The sequence below is a fragment of the Xyrauchen texanus genome, chromosome 34 (assembly GCF_025860055.1).
Source record: "Xyrauchen texanus isolate HMW12.3.18 chromosome 34, RBS_HiC_50CHRs, whole genome shotgun sequence".
NCBI classification, from domain to species: domain Eukaryota; kingdom Metazoa; phylum Chordata; class Actinopteri; order Cypriniformes; family Catostomidae; genus Xyrauchen; species Xyrauchen texanus.
In genome coordinates this window covers 14,790,634-14,807,703 of record NC_068309.1, presented here as the reverse complement: position 1 = coordinate 14,807,703, position 17,070 = coordinate 14,790,634, and the positions used below count along the sequence as shown (strand labels likewise).

The window sequence follows — 17,070 nt, the reverse complement described above, 5'->3', positions numbered from 1 at the left end:
AAACAATCCCAAGAGTACACAAATAATATAGTCCTCTGCACCAGATGGTCTGAATTCTTTACACACACACACACACACACACACACACACACACACACACACACACACCAGTGCTCATATAAATGAGTATATTGAAATGCAAGCAAATACACACAAATGCATCATAGACTTGTTAACACTCAAAACAAAAGAATACATTATGGAGGTGCTGGGGTCTGCTTCACACTGAAACATAAGTTAATAACAAAAACATATGTGGAATGAAACTGCCCAAATCTCCTCCATTTATATCTCTCTCTTTATTTTTCTCTTTTCCATGGTCTCACTCTCTCTCTCTCTCTCTCTCTCTCTCTCTCTCAGGTTCATGTGTTTGACCTCGGCATTAACAAATCTGAGGCTCTCTGTCAGCAAACAGTGGTGGCCAAGAAAAAGACCAAGCTATCACACATTGAGTTCAACCCTGTTCACCCCATCATCATCGTGGGCGATGACCGTGGCTGTGTCACCAGCCTGAAGCTCTCTCCCAACCTCCGCAAGAAGCCTAAGGTGAGAGATACTCTCACATGTGTATGTATAGGCCTCCAATGACATTGTTTATAAAATTGCATGTATCACTCCAGCACAACCTTATTCAATCACAGCTGCTACATTCTTCAAGGATTGCTGTATCTGCATTTTTGTGACTGCTTCAGGCATGAATTTAAAACATGAGCAGAATCCACTGCAATCAAATGTCATTAGAGAGTTATTGACCATTTCACTTTAGCTAAGTGGCATGATGGGAATGTTCAAGTAACATATTAACAGTGTTCTCATAGTGTGCATTTAAATATCATTTGTTTACTGGGCTTTAAATCATAGTGATTCATTAGTTCATTAGTTAGTATGTACTGGGAAAGGGCACTCAGAACAGATTGATGTGGGGACATAAATCCTTTAAAGTGATTTCAGAGTGATTCAGCAGGTCATGTGTTCAAAGTCAGTTTATCTATCTATCTATCTATCTATCTATCTATCTATCTATCTATCTATCTATCTATCTATCTATCTATCTGTAATTAAAGGGATAGTTCTTTTGACTTTTACAAATTTAGAATGACTTTTTAAGTGAAATACTGCATGATCCTGTGCAGAGTTCCTCTATATATGACCTGATCTTGCTAAAATTTCCACTTACGACATCTGTTATTTTAACAGTGCTATATGTGTAACAGATTTTGCCCATTAAGGAGAATTACACTTTCTATTTTATCTCCCTGCATCAATTCATCTCCATATCTTTATCGCCATGTTCATTTATTAGTGGTCTATAATGGATCAAGTTCCCTTTTTTAATCCTCTTAATGGCACTGCTGTGTAACAGGACTCAGCTCTCTCATATCATCTCTTGTGTTATTCTTAACAACGATTGTTTTCTTTGTGTGTCTGGGGAGATGAATCCACTGATTGAGCATATACTGTGCCCATAGCTAACACTGAGAATACAAAATAACAATGCCAGCACATAATTAATATCTCTCCTTTCTCTGCCTCACAGACAAGCTGCTGTCTGCCATAGCACAACTTGTGAAATGTTTCATTTGTTGTTTGGAGAACCCAGTCATTACCAGCACTCTGTGTCGATGGTAATAGTCATTATGTTTGATTGACTGAAGTTAATTTAAATTACACAGAATCGCACAGGTTGAGATAGTCGTGTCCATCTGATGCTTTTGACTTGAAGCTATTGTTATTCCTGCCATGGCTCTACTTGCCAGAGAGAAAGAGAGAGAGAGACAGAGAAATTTACAGCAGATTATATGTGCTTTAAGCGATAGTATGCATAAAATGTTCCTTCTCACAGAAAGATATTTCTGAAATAATTGTCCTGAGATATCTCACCTTTCTCGGTAACAGTAAACTAAAATCTGACCATGGACAGAGGAATTGGATTTGCTTTCTACCTGTCAATTATTTTGCAGTCTTATAGTGTAGCAGTTGAAGTGGAACATTCAGGTTTCTGGAGTTTACCTGCCCATATCTTTTTTGAGTGGTAAAGGGTAAACCTATGTTGCTTGCTGTGAGCAAAGGAGGTGCTCGAGGAAGAGGCTCAGCTCTTGCTCTAAATTGACCCCCCCAAAAAGGTGCTTACAATAAAGGACAGCAAACACATGGAAAGATCATAAGAGCTTTTAGATAAATATTTATAGAATACTATATCCTGACTCTCAAACTCCTGCTCTTTCTGCCCGCTTTTCATCCTGAGATGACTCCTCTGACTACTCCGCTCGCTCCGTCTCTGGACCCAATGTTTAAACCCCCCCACATATTATGACACAATAAAATGTGCACCTAATAATATCCAAAATAAGAAGACTGTATACAATAAAAATAATATACAATATACAGTGGAAATAAATATGAAGTGTTGTGTTGACATTCAACTGTTGGTTGATAGTCAGTTGCCAGTGTGTTATTAAGAGAAGTATAAAATGTGAGTCCAGCCTGAGGCTAACAAAGTGCGGTGCTGATGTATTTATCGTGAGCGATCAAGAGTTAAAAAGTCTGATTGCTTTTGGAAAGAAGCTGTCATGAAGTCGGTGGCTTCACCCATGGCTCGGCTGGCTGGAGTCTTTTTTTAAAACATCGCCTGGTATAGATGTCCTGGAGGGAGGAAAGCTCAACTCCGATGATGTGTCTGGCAGGTCACACCACCCTTTGCAGGGCTTTGTGGTTGAGGGCGTTGCTGTTGACATACCATGCAGTGACGCAGCCAGTCAGGATGCTCTCTACAAGTCAAGTCAAGTCAAGTGGTTTTTATTGTCATTTCAACCATATACAGTTAGTACAGTACACAGCAAAATGAGACAACGTTCCTCCAGGACCATGGTGCTTCATAAAAACAACAAAGGACCAAACACAGGACCACATGAGACAACACAATGAAATAAAATACCTATATAAAATACCTATATATACCTATATAAAGTGCATGTGCAAACATGTGCAAAGTACGGGACAGTACAACAAATTACTGACAATGAACAGGACAATAGACACAGTGCAGCGCCGACCAGTACTCAGTAGTGCAAAAAGATGACAGTTTCTAAAAACGTACACATAACATACTATGAGATAGTGTTCTATGCACATAGCAGTTATTGAGGTAGCAGACAGTTATAAAGTGACAGTAATTTAAAGTGCGACTCAGGACACGGTGTGTGTGTGTGTGTGTCAAACCAGTCTCTGAGTATTGAGGAGTCTGATGGCTTGGGGAAGAAGCTGTTACACAGTCTGGCCGTGAGGGCCCGAATGCTTCGGTACCTCTTGCCAGACGGCAGGAGGGTAAAGAGTTTGTGTGAGGGGTGTGTGGGGTCAGTCCACAATGCTGGTTGCTTTATGGATACAGTGTTTTTTGTAAATGTCTTTGATGGAGGGAAGAGAGACCCCAATGATCTTCTCAGCTGTCCTCACTATCCTCTGCAGGGCTTTGTGGTCCAAACGGTGCAAGTCCCAAACCAGGCAGTGATGCAGCTGCTCAGGATGCTCTCAATAGTCCCTCTATAGAATGTAGTGAGGATGGGTGGGAGATGTGCTTTCCTCAGCCTTCGAAGAAAGTAGAGACGCTGCTGGGCTTTCTTGGTGATAGAGCTGGTGTTGAGGGACCAGGTGAGGTTCTCCGCCAGGTGAACACCAAGGAATTTGGTGCTCTTGACGATCTCCACAGAGGAGCCGTCGATGTTCAGCGGAGTGTGTTCACCTTGTGCTCTCCTAAAGTCAACAACCATATCTTTTGTTTTGTCGACATTCAGGGACAGGTTGTTGGCTCTACACCAGTTCGTCAGCCGCTGCACCTCCTCTCTGTATGCTGACTCGTCGTTCTTGCTGATGAGACCCACCACGGTCGTGTCATCGGCGAACTTGACGATGTGGTTCAAGCTGTGCCTTGCTGCACAGTCGTGAGTCAGCAGAGTGAACAGCAGTGGACTGAGCACACAGCCCTGGGGGGCCCCAGTGCTCAGTGTGGTGGTGGTGGAGATGCTGTTCCCGATCCGGACTGACTGAGGTCTCCCAGTCAGGAAGTCCAGGATCCAGTTGCAGAGGGAGGTGTCCAGGCCCAGCAGGTTCAGCTTTCCAATCAGGTGCTGGGGAATGATTGTGTTGAATGCTGAGCTGAAATCTATGAACAGCATTCGAACGTATGAGTCCTTATTGTCTAGGTGGGTGAGGGCCAGATGGAAGGTTGTGGCGATGGCATCGTCCGTCGAACGGTTTGGTCGATACGCAAACTGCAGTGGGTCTAGTGAGGGGGCAGCTGGGTCTTAATGTGCCTCATGACGAGCCTCTCGAAGCACTTCATGATGATGGGTGTAAGTGCGATGGGACGGTAGGCGTTGAGGCAGGACACTGAAGACTTCTTTGGCATGGGGATGATGGTGGTGGCCTTGAAGCACGTTGGAACGACGGCGCTGCTCAGAGAGATGTTGAAGATGTCGGTAAGAACATCTGCTAGCTGGTCTGCACATCCTCTGAGCACTCTGCCAGGAATGTCGTCTGGTCCAGCAGCCTTCCGTGGGTCGACTCTACGTAGAGTTTTCCTCACATCTGCCGTGGTAAGACAGAGCACCTGGTCGTTGGGACGAGGGGTGGTCTTCCTCGCCACCACATCGTTCTGCACTTCAAACCGAGCGTAGAAGTCATTCATTGCATCTGGAAGGGAGGCATCTTTGTCACAGGCAACTGATGTTGTCCTGTAGTTGGTGATGGCCTGGATGCCCTGCCACATGCACCGCGTGTCACCGCTGTCCTGGAAGTGACTGTGGATTCTCTGGGCGTGTGTGCGCTTTGCCTCTCTGATTGCCCGTGACAGTTTGGCCCTAGCTGTTCTTAGGGCTGCCTTATCGCCTGCTCTGAAGGCGGAGTCTCGGGACCTCAGCAGTGTGCGCACCTCCGCAGTCATCCACGGCTTCTGGTTGGAGCGTGTGGTGATGGTCTTGGAGAAAGAGACATCATCAATGCACTTGCTGATGTAGCTGGTCACTGATGCTGTGTATTTCTCCAAGTTGGTAGAATCGCCATATGTTGCAGTGTCCCTGAACATTTGCCAGTCAGTACACTCAAAACAGTCCTGAAGAGCAGAGATGGCTCCTGCTGGCCAGGTTTTGACCTGCTTCTGAAGCGGTTTTGTGCGTCTGACGAGCAGTCTGTATGCTGGAATTAACATAACAGAGATGTGGTCTGAGTAGCCGAGGTGGGGGCGGGGCTCCGCCCGGTACGTGCTTGGGATGTTTGTGTAAACAAGATCAAGCGCGTTCGCCCCTCTCGTTGCAAAGTCCACATACTGATGGAATTTAGGGAGCACTGTCTTGAGATTCGCATGGTTGAAATCTCCGGCGACAATAAACAGTCCGTCGGGGTGAGCGTTCTGCAGTTCGCTCATAGCCCCATACAGTTCACAGAGCGCTTCCTTAGCATTAGCACTGGGGGGAATGTAAACTCCGGTTATGTAAACAGTGGTGAATTGCCGTGGTAGATAAAAAGGTCTGCATCTAACAGTCACAAGCTCCAACAGCGATGAACAGTAACTAGAGACTAGCATAGAGTTCTTGCACCATTCCGTGTTGATGTAAACACACAAGCCACCACCGCGAGTCTTACCGCAGAGAGCTGTATTTCTGTCGGCACGAAACAAGGTGAGCCCGTCTAGCTGAATGGCGGCATCCGGAACTCTGTCGCTGAGCCACGTCTCCGTGAAAACAAAGACGCAGCAATCTCACGCTGCGTAGCCTGCTGGAGTTGGATATAGTCCAGTTTATTGTCCAGGGAGCAAACATTTGAGAGCAGGATCGACGGGAGAGCCGGCCGGCTAGGGTTTGTTTTTAGCCTAGCATGAACCCCCGCCCTCTTGCCGTGCTTCCGCTTTCTCGCACACCGCTTACGACGTCCTCTCCCCCGGCCACCGGCATCAGGCGACGCCGAGGACTGGAGGCCTGGTCTCCGCAGCAAGCCGAGTACGCGTAGCGCCTCCTGCAGGTCATCATGCAGCTTGGTTTTTGCATGAGTCTTATATTTTAGTAGTGTCTGGCGATGGTAGACACGAACACCGGTTGCTCCGATGTCCATGTGCTGCAAAAGTCGGGCTTTATTAACAAAAATAGCACCATTGTGGATCCGGAGTGGCCGCTGCATGCTACCGCGTCGCCATCTTGGATCAGAAAGTGCTGGTGTAGAACCATGTGAGTTCCTCAGTAAAGTTGACAGAGAGGAACTTGAAGCTGCTGACTCTCTCCACCGGTGCTCCATTGATGATGATGGGGCTGTGTTCTCTGTCTTTTCTCCTGAAGTCCATCACAAGCTCCTTGGTCTTACTGACGTCTCACTGAGATTGTGTTCCTGATACCAGTGTGTCAGAGTGTGCCCCTCCTCTCTGTAGGCAATTTCATCATTGTCAGTGATCAGACCTACTATCATCATATCATCAGCAAACTTAATGATGGCATTGGAGCTATTTGTTGCCACACAGTCATGTGAGTACAGGGAATACAGGAGTGGGCTGTTAACACAGCCCTGCGGGTGCTCCAGTGTTGAGGGTCAGTGAAGAGATGCTGCTGTCCATTCTAAGGACCTGGCGTCTGCTTGACAGGAAGTCCAGGATCCAGCTGCACAGCGAGCTGTTTAAGCCCAGGCCTCATGTCAAGTTTGCAGGGTATTATGGTCTTGAATGCTGAGCTGTAGTCCACAAACAGCATTCTCACATGTGTGTTCCTTTTTTCAGGTGGCAGAGAGCAATGTGTAGTGTATATATAAGGCATCGTCAGTGGAGCGTTTGTTGCGGTAACCAAACTGCAGTGAGTCCAGTGAGGCAGGCAGCACAGAGGAGATGTAATCTCTGATTAGCCTCTCAAAGTATTTGCTGATGATGGGGGTCAGAGCAACAGGACACCAGTCATTTAAACAAGTGATTTTGGATTGCTTTGGTACAGGTACAATGGTGGACGTTTAAAGCATTTGGGGACCACAGACTAGGAGAGGGAAAGGTTGAAAATGTCTGTAAAAACACCAGCCAGTTGGTTCACGCACACTCTGAAGACGCAGCCCGGAATGCCGTCTGGACCTGCGACTTTACGGATATTCACCCGTCGGAAGGATCAGATTATGTCCGCTACAGAGATGGAGAGTGAACTAACCTGTCTAGCTTCGGACTGTGGGAGCTCCCTCCACAAGGGCAGTGTTGTTTCCCTCAAAACAAGCATAAAAAGTATTAAACTCATCTGGGAGAGAGGCAACCGTGTTCACGGTGGATGTCTGTGTTGATAGTAATTCCCTGCCACTTGCTTCTAGAGTTCAAGTGGTGTTGAATTGTTCTTCAATCTTGTCCCTGTACTTGCGTTTGGCTACTCTTATAGTTTTTCGGAGGGCATAACTGGCTTGTTTATGCTCCTCCACGTTTCCGGAATTAAAAGCAGAGGTCCACACATCAAGTGCCGAACAAACACCTCTATTAATCCACGGTTTCTGGTTAGGGTAGATCTGTAGATCTTGTTTTGGTCGGCAATACATCATTTATGCACTTCCTGATGAAACATGTTATGGTATCTGTGTAGACCTCGATGTCATCTTCGGAGGCGGACCGGAACATCACCCTGTCCACGTGATCAAAACAGTCCTGTAACACAGAATCTGATTGGTCTTACCAGCACTGGATCGTTCTGAGGGCGTGTGCCTCCTGTTTCAGTTTCTGCCTGTAAGCGGGGCAGAACGGAAGAGTGGTCCGATTTGCCAAATGGTGGGCGGGGGAGGGATTTGTAGCCATCACGGAAGGGAGAGTAGCAATGTACCAAAACCCGGTCCCCTCGTGTGTTGAAACTGATGTGTTGGTAGTATTTCGGTCCTATTGACTTGAAGTTGGCTTTATTAAAGTCCCTGGTCACAATGAACATGGCCTCACTGTACGCGGTTTCCTGATTGCTTATACTCTCATATAGTTCCTTGAGTGCCCGGTCTGTGTTGGCTTGTGGGGGGATGTACACAACTGTGATAATGACCGCTGTGAATTCCCTCTGTAGCCAGAATGGTTGACACAGAAGCATGAGAAATTCCAGTTCAGGAGAGCAGAAAGATTTGATAGAATGTACGTTTCTCTGATCACACCAGGATTTGTTGATCATAAAACATTCACCACCTCCTTTGCTTTTACCTGAGAGGTCTTTCACTCTGTACCCATGGGTTCGATGACTGAGTCTGGATCTTCTGCAGACATCCAAGTTTCTTTAATGCAGATAATGCAGGAGTCTCTCATCTCTCGTTGGAAAGAGGTGCGTACTCTCACCTCACAGAGATTGTTGTCCATAGACTGAACATTTGCCAGTAGAATGCCGGTAGCGGGGGTCGAGTTGCATGATGTCTTAGTCTGACGAGAATGCCGGCTCTGCTTTTCTGGCTGCGTTTCTGCTGACGGCTGCCCAGACAAAGGGCTCCACTGTCGTGTTTGAAAATATGTTTTCGGTATGCTATTGAAGAACCAATGTCCAAGTGTTTGTCTATAATAAGACAATAAGGCAGATGACATCCAAGATGAAAAACACAAGAATTGTAGACAAAACAAACCAAAAACTGCAATATTGTATCGCGCTCGCAGCGCAGCAAGCCATACTCTGCGCCATCTTGAGCAATTGGTAAGATGGTGCCTTTTCACTCCACTATGGCAGTGGAGAGAGTATAGTAAAGCATAGTAAAGTAAAAGTAAACTGCTGTGTTTCTGTTGTTGTAGATGCACTTTGATAAAAGGTATAAAAATTTGAAAATGAGAGCGCTTGTAAAATAGAAAACTGTTTATACGCCTGTAAGAGAAGCAAAGGGTTAGTTGGGAAAACATGATTACAATTACATTCGAGAGGGGCACTGCCGCAGCCCTAAGTGGGGAACAGCTTCGGCAGTTTCTATAAAATAGATCATTTGGGGCATAAAGCACACCACGGTTGCGTATCTTGGAAGTCTTAGTCGCATGTAGCATTAGAGGCACTATTGACAGCACCTGGACAGCACATTTGTGCTGCTTTGCGGTGTTATGGGAGGTTTAGTCAGGGGACACGAGATGCTGGGTTGTAGCACCTGGACAGCACATTTGCGCTGCTTTGCGGAGTTGTGTGAGGTTTAATCCCATGGCCCGAGAAGCTGCAGTTGCGGCACCTGGATAAACACATATTGGACTGTTTAAAACCTGCGTAAAATCCTGTGAAAGGAAATTTAAATGATTACCGCAAATACCATTTTTGTAGAGAAGGATAATTTGTCACATGAAAGAGAACCTTAAACCTGAAAAAAACATTAGAGTTATCACAAATCTGTGTAATAGATAACAATCTGTGAAAACTTAGATACATGGCAAACTGGCCACTGAAGAGGGGGCTGTACTTGCGCCGATAGAGGGAAAAACCTTGGACTTCTAATGCTTATTTTAGGGGACAGAATGCAGTTGACGTTTCAGGAACATGAGTATAGAGAAATTAGTAAACAAAGATTATTGTTATTGGATAAGTGAAGAATGGGACTTGTCTGTTCACATCTTAAGGCTGGGGTGGAGAAGATGGAGAACTAGAGAAATGATTTAATTTTGATATTAGGTAGAATCTTTTGATCATGAGTAATAATTACATGCATGCACATGTACACTTCTAAAGATTGAGTGACATTATGAAAAAATGTCACTTCTTATCCCCAATAAAGTTATACAAATACCATACTTACCTGCTACTAAGTGTTACTACGCAGACCACAAACATATACTGAATGTAGTAAACAGGGCAAAATGACCAAATTGCATAGATAACTTAAAATAAAAGTGATGTTGTTAAACAAACGTAAACAGCATTAATGGGGAGCTTATATTTTTACCAGCGGATGCAGACAATGAACTGTATGCAGAAATTTGAGTAATGGAGCTAGAATTTCAAAAGTGATAAAGCTCCATTGTTTAGGAAGGCCCTATTTTTTAGGCAGCTTAATGGTCCAATACTAATAAAATAATTTATAATTTTAGTAACCCAAAAAATACAAATATATGCTGTAATTGTGCCAGAATTTATTAGAGAATTACTCTAATAAAGTGAAACATGTAACATAGCTGGATATAGGAATTAGTAACTTGATTTGATAATATCTTGTATTAGAGCAGCTATCTTCATTGTACTGTTAATGAAATACAGGAATATAATGGGCAATGTCTACCACTAGGTGTCGGAGGGCACGCAGTTACGGATGGTTGTTCCCCAAAGATTCTGCCCGCTGACTCGTGTATATCGACAGTGAAGGTAGAGGGCTTCTAGACAAGAGATGATCACTGTCTTGAAGAAAGAAATTTTGAGGAAATGGTGTCTGTGCACCTGTTTTTATAACGGACAGTTCCACGCCAAAATAGGCAGGGCTCAAACACCATAGCCAATATTAGAATATTGGCATTATTGTAGAGAGGTTTACGTATGAAGGCACGTAGCTAGGCAAAGTCAAGTGTACTGAGTCGTAAGCGAACAGTGAATATAGACATATGAAGTCAAGAAACACTTTGTGATAGAAGTATCATCTCAACTTAATGGATGCAATTAGACCGCGTATACTGAAGTACTTATGCATTATATATACTCATGAATATTTGAACCCGATTCCCCAATGGGATGTACACTCAGGCATGCAAAAGAAAAGTGTTAAACAGATGAACATTTGTGAACCTAAACTCAGTCACCCACGCAACGCGGCCTCCACGCTGGCATAACGCACGATCATGATCGAGAACCAAGTAATCTAGTAAAATGAAATATTGCCGCTTCAAAAGCAGAATTGATGCAGTATGAGGGATATGATGAATGAATAACTGAGAATATTGCTTGCAGAAGCCTGAAACCCCATACATCCACTACCAGCTGTACAGTTTTGACGACTTCCTGGGAATACAGCTTTAGAAACAATTAAACATGAGCAACAAAATATTCATCTGAAAATAAAAAGAGCTGCCGATATCTACTGCATAAAGAAACGCAGGGGAAATGGACTTGCGATCATTATTGAAGTGATTCATTTGAGTGAGATTTCTCCGGAGCTGTGAGAGAGGTGGAGAGAGCTGAAGCACAGCAATTAAACTGAGAGGAACCACATGTGAGGCAGAACTGGATTGAAGCACTGGAGTGCATGGGAACTATGCCTCCTTAAATTGAAGCTGCAAAACGAAAGTTTTAGAACACATCTATTAAAATGGCAGCCGCCATTGCTGCAAAAATATAAAAATAGGTAGTTGCTGTGGCAGCATCTGTTGAATAAGTATTTACGAGAGAGGAGATTATTTTAGCAGTAGCAGAATAGCGTCAAAGTCTCTCATTGCATAGATCTACTGCGGGTAAGTGGGTGGGGCCAGATGTGGGAAAGACTGTCACTAAAGTGAGGTAAACTGCGGCTTATATACTCTGTAGCCTGCAGATTAGATGAGCGAGCTCCTCCTGAACTTCAGTTTATGAACTCCATTTAAAGTCATATTCAGATTCACCTGTGAGAAGACAGACTGCTGCTCAAATGTCCGGTGACAGTCTCAATGCAATCTTTGGTGGGTGGTGTTTTGGAAAAAGGGGGCATGTATAATAAAAGTTGAGTGGAAGTTCCAGAATGGCTAAAATTGCTTATAGCACCTTTTAAAGGCCTTTAGTGGTTTGTTTAGATTAAAATAGAGTTTGAATTAACTAGCATTCCGTTGGCCCATTTGAAGATTCCGTCAATGTAAGTTTCACATTTTTGATCATCTGCTGTGCGAAAAACAAGTCTGAATCAGTTAGAGAAGTCAGCACACCATTCCAGAATGGTCTGAAGGTCTGTTCAGAGTTTGGCGGATGTACAGTAGCTTTAGAAGGAGTTACTGTTTGAAATTTCGGTCTCGGTTTTGGGCTCTTGAAAAAAAAAAATGTAAACCAAGCAGAATATAAGGCTCTGCTTGTAGATAATTTGCTTTACTTTCTACTAACCTGGCAAACTTTCACAAATCCAGTGTTTTTTTTTTTTTCATCATAAAAGTGCTCGTTATAGCAGCCCAGAACCTTTCCAGGCATACTGATAAAAAGTCCTGTGTACTTTTACTTTTGACTTACTTGAGAAACCATTTCCAGTTGTGGGTACAATATGGAATGCCATTTGAGGCTGAGACTACTACTCCAAAATACTGAAGAAACAAAAAGTCCTTTATACTTCAGTTATAAAGACCTTTTAAATTGTACTGTGATAACATTGATTCAATGGATAAAGTGCTTGACCTTTGCAGGTTTCAAGCTGTGCTAAGGTAGGTATTGGTCAATGGTGGCTAAAACCAGACATGCATTTTCTATATAGCAAAGCAATCCAATGCCAGCGTGACCCACGGGACAGCGTCTCTGACAGTGAATACAGACAGCAGGGTCAAGACTCAATAGAATCAGTCTGTTTTTTTTCAGTCCAGTGCTAACCCTGCACACACACAGTGCTAGTCCCACCTCCCATGAGCACTGAAAATGCTCTCCCCTAAAGCACACCATCTCTCTGTGACTCATTAATCACAGTATTCATATTAATCTCGTAACCAATTCGCTTTTAACAGACTGTTTTAGATTCATTGCATGAACAGTCAGGTCAGTATTCTTGCTAGAGCTCCAGTTTGCAGTCTCAGCTGCTCAGTTCTGATTTATTTCCCAATCTACTGTGTTCCGCAGTAGTCTTTCTCAGCAACTTTCTCAGCAAACTCTCTTGTTTTTAAATAGAGTCACTGAATAAATTGTATTTGCCTGCACAACACTGAAAACAATTATAAGCTTATCTGAAACATTAGGAGCCCTCTTGGCAAGGGAGCCTCTTAACAGCAGTGAAAACTTCCTCTTCCAATCCACTTATGAAGGTACTCCCCCCTGATTCACAATCATTGAATCATTCACTTGAATCATTGAATCATTCACTTGAGCCAAGTTTTTGTCGATAGTTAAGAAATAAATAACATAAATAATATTTCTTTACTATAAACCATAGATATCCTATTATGATCACTTTTATAACATTAACAAACATTATTACTTTATATAATGCTTAAAAATTATTAAAACTACAATGCCGCTGCCTATACCCACTTTTTAAAGCAGCTGCTCTGAAGCAGTGGGGATTTCTTTAAGACTGCAAGGGAAGCTCAGCTTCCCCTATAATGTCAAAAAAATAATGGTCAAATATGTACTATTGTGTAAACAATTTATTGACTAAAAATGCGTTAGAACACGTTCATCTCGAAGATGAGTTTGTTCAGAATCAGCTACATTACATATAGCAGGTCGGCTGACTCGATCTACTTCTCATACATTCCCGTAGCGTCAGTGCATTTCCCCGTTGAAGCCGAGCGTCCATTGACTTCAATGGGGCTGCTCTGAACAGTTTTTTTCAGTGGTCCGAAAATAGACGGTCATTGGATAAATGCTGCGATTATGTCCCGCCCACGGACGCTCAGCGTCTCTGGGGGTGAATGAGGAGTGGGCTGGCCCGGACTCCGGGCTTCCGCTTGATGATTGGAGGATCTGTCGAAAGACTGCATCTCCTTTTGATTGACAGCGAATCTGTAATATAAGAAGTCACTGAAGCTATTTCGCGCTCAGTCCCATCGCGGATTTCTCAAGTTTAGTCGAAAGACAAACTGCTGCAACCTATTTCTTTATATTTGTTTGGCGAAATTGCTAGTCAATTTGCATAATACATTTCACACACAATTATACACCACATTCCTTGTTTCAGTTTTACCAAGTTTAATATATTTTGTTTTAGAGCGTTCGTTCGTTCATTCATTCATTCATACAGTAGGCTAGGCTAGCGTCGTACGGGTGAAACTGCGCACGATGGCAGACGGTGCTAATATTGTCGACCTGATTTTGGCGAAGCCATTTGAAAGTCTTCCATACGAGGAAAAAATTTGAATTAAACAGCAGGGCAGATCAACACCTAAGATTGATTTAGTGCAAAAAATAGGGTAAATAAGTTTATAATGTAGGCCGAAAATGAGCTTCCCCTCTTTGAAAGACCAGCAGCCGCCACTGCTCTGAAGAACCCGGAAGCATGGTTGCCTGCAGTGTGACATCACTGTAATTACATCTATAGAATGTGCACTCACAGATGTGGGTTTGTTAGTCATTTTAATACGGCTTTAAATGTGGCTCCTCCAATCAGAATTTAGAGTTAAACGCCTAATTTAATCCTTTATAGAAATACCCTCATACTGTATTTCCTATAATCCCATCGGTGCTTTACTCTCTGACATAAAACCAGTTACTATAGGGACTTTTTACATCTTATTAGTTAAAACTATATTTTTAAAACAGTCTGAGGTGATATTATGCACCACAATAACTGTGGGAGTTTTTTTGTCTCTCCGTTAAACAAGGACAACTTCAATGATTAGTGTGAAGACTGTCGTCTGGTGTAAATGAAGAAACAAAATAATTAATTGTACCAGTCCACCCATATCAAATTAATAGTTTGACATTATTAAAGGAAAACATTTGGTGCAGCACAGTCCCACATCCTGTCCTTCGCACAGTAGCCTTGAGGGGTGTCTATGTCAGTCACGTGCCGTAATGTTTCTCAATCTCCCAAATTATTCTCCCTAACGGCACTTTCTGGTTACGATTCTATGAATAGCTGTAACCTTGAGCTACTTATTCAAGCCCATTAAAGATATCTCTGTACTATAACTTCAAAGGTTATTTGGATGTCTGAACATCAGCATTCTGCGGAGCAATTTTAACAGATGTTCTTAGAGTGATTAGTCTGATTCATTTGCATAGATCTTTCATCTAATGATTGACAGGCATTGGATTTACTTCCATTAATAAGTGTGTGAATGTATCTGCTATTATAGTTCATTACTGCATTGGTATGGGCATTAATTATAGAAATCTTTGATTAGTAGTCCACTGTTTCCGTTCTAACCCTGAGGAAACAATGTGTCACTGTAATCATCTCAGAAAAAATGTCATCTGAGATTAGACTTGATTCTATGATGACGATGTTAGTGGTTTGTTCTGCCACAGCACACAGAGGAAATAACACTTTGGTGACACCTCTCTTATTACTTCCTCAGTTCAGTTATAAACGTTTAAATGGGATCTTCACACTGAGAAGTGTTTGTGATTGTTAGTGGCACCCCCGGGTCAGTCCTTTCACTTCAACAGCTGACTCATCTCTTCCTCTTCATTTCTCTCTTTGGCTCCCCAGGAGAAGAAGGGTCAGGAGATGCCAAAGGGGCCGGAGGTGGAGATTGCAAAGATGGAGAAGCTGTTGAGTTTGCTGAGGGAGCCTGGGAGCAATCAGCAGAACTAAAGCAACTGTGAATATCACACTGAACGTTCAATAAAAAAATCCACAAATGCTTCTGTCAAAAAAAGCTATATTTACATTTGTATAGTGATAAAAATCCTTATAAATGTCCTTATTCTCTCTCATTGTGTTAGATGAACTGTAGTATTCTGTAAACTATAACTGTATATTATAGATGTGAAAATTTTAACTTTCTAAAAATTCAAATAAAAAATAGAAATGTGAGAGTTGTACACAAGTCTTAGTGTTAATTGATCCAAAAATAAAATGATTTTGTCATTTAAACACCCTCATTGTTTTCCAAACCTGTATGATTTTCTTCTATGGAATACTAAAGGAGATTTTAGGCAGAATCTTAGCCTCAGTCACTATTCACTTTCATTGTATGAAAAAAAAAAAAAAAAAAGGAAAGGAAGTCATATAGTTTTGGATCAACATGAGGGCGAGTAAATTATGACACATTTTTCATTTTTGGTTGAGATACACCTTTAAATAAGATAAAAAAGGTTGAAATTTAACTTTTTGGAAAAAAGACCAAAACATTGAGCAGATATTTCAATGCATTTATTAAACACATTCATTACTTTAATGTTTAATTTCCTTGATGCAAGATGCTAGAACGATGATAGGTTATTAGTTTTCCAGTTCCTCTGGCCCTTTGCATAAACAAAAAAACACAAATATTATATTAAAATGCCTCTTTCAGGAACAAAGCTGAACTCTCCAGCTCTTATTACATTTTCATTCTCAAGCTTTTATGTGTTTGTGTGAGTTTATTAGCACAGCATATATCGCAAGCTGGTCTCCTGCAGGTCTTTTGGCCTGTGTGGGGTTTCACTGATGCTCTGTCAGGCACTAGTGAATTACATTAAAGAGGGCATTGAGAGTCTCTTTTCCTTTACATAAAGCACTCCAGGTAGAGTGCTTTACGCTCAACCCAACCCACTTCATTTTCTCAAGTGTTTTACATGTTGTCCCAATTAGACGGCCCTCTAAAAATAGCAAAGAAACAAATCTTAACATTATTCTAACAGTAATAGTTCCTTAGAGAGACTGTGTCTCTTGGTCAGTGTTTTAAGGAGAGGAAACTAATCCAGACTGATCTCATAATGATATCGGAAAGTGTAGGTTGACTTTTCTTTAGCTAAAATTGTCCTGTGTTTACAGAAATTCAAAACACTGACCTTAGTGGCCAAATCAGTAAGTGTTGTTAGGTGAATGGGCACGTGTGAGATCCATTTTCCAGGTGTAATGTGCACAGAGGGGTGCCAAATCAAGTTGTGAAGTAAGATGTTTTCAGATGAACAGGCTGTAATATAGTGAAAAGGAATTTCATAAAAATAGTTCTAATCCATGAACCAACACAACCAGCTCTGAGGTGAATCACAACATTACAAACTTTGATTTAAAGCAAAAATTAAATTGAAAATCAGACAAAAATACAAAGGTATAAGACTGTGTACTTAGCGTCTTTCATGAGGGCACAAACTACAATCCCATGCAGCATTGAGAATGAAGTAATCAAATTAAAAACAATGGAAAAATATAAAACTATTGATTTGAAGTTGTTGATTAGAAGTATAAAATCAATATATTGCAAACTATTTATATACAGACAACTACATAAGTCGTTTGAGAGTGTAAGGAGACCAACTCGATTGGGTCATGGGAGTGGGCGGTTGCTGCTGGGCTCTTTTGCCACGATTCTCTGATTGGTGGATCTTCAGGATAATAAGT

At 42.3% G+C, this 17,070-nt stretch overlaps 1 protein-coding gene across 2 annotated transcripts in view; it reads left to right on the top strand.

Annotated features, from left to right (window-relative positions):
* Positions 1 to 15,451, top strand: part of dnai1.2 (dynein, axonemal, intermediate chain 1, paralog 2) — a 48,156-nt gene extending 32,705 nt beyond the window's left edge. For both annotated transcript variants that reach the window (XM_052104987.1, XM_052104986.1), the window contains exons 19-20: positions 361 to 546; positions 15,232 to 15,451. In XM_052104987.1, coding sequence (XP_051960947.1) covers positions 361 to 546; positions 15,232 to 15,336 — 291 coding nt within the window. In that variant the 3' untranslated portion in view covers positions 15,337 to 15,451. The remainder of the gene's footprint in view (positions 1 to 360; positions 547 to 15,231) is intronic.
* Positions 15,452 to 17,070: the final 1,619 nt, after the last annotated feature.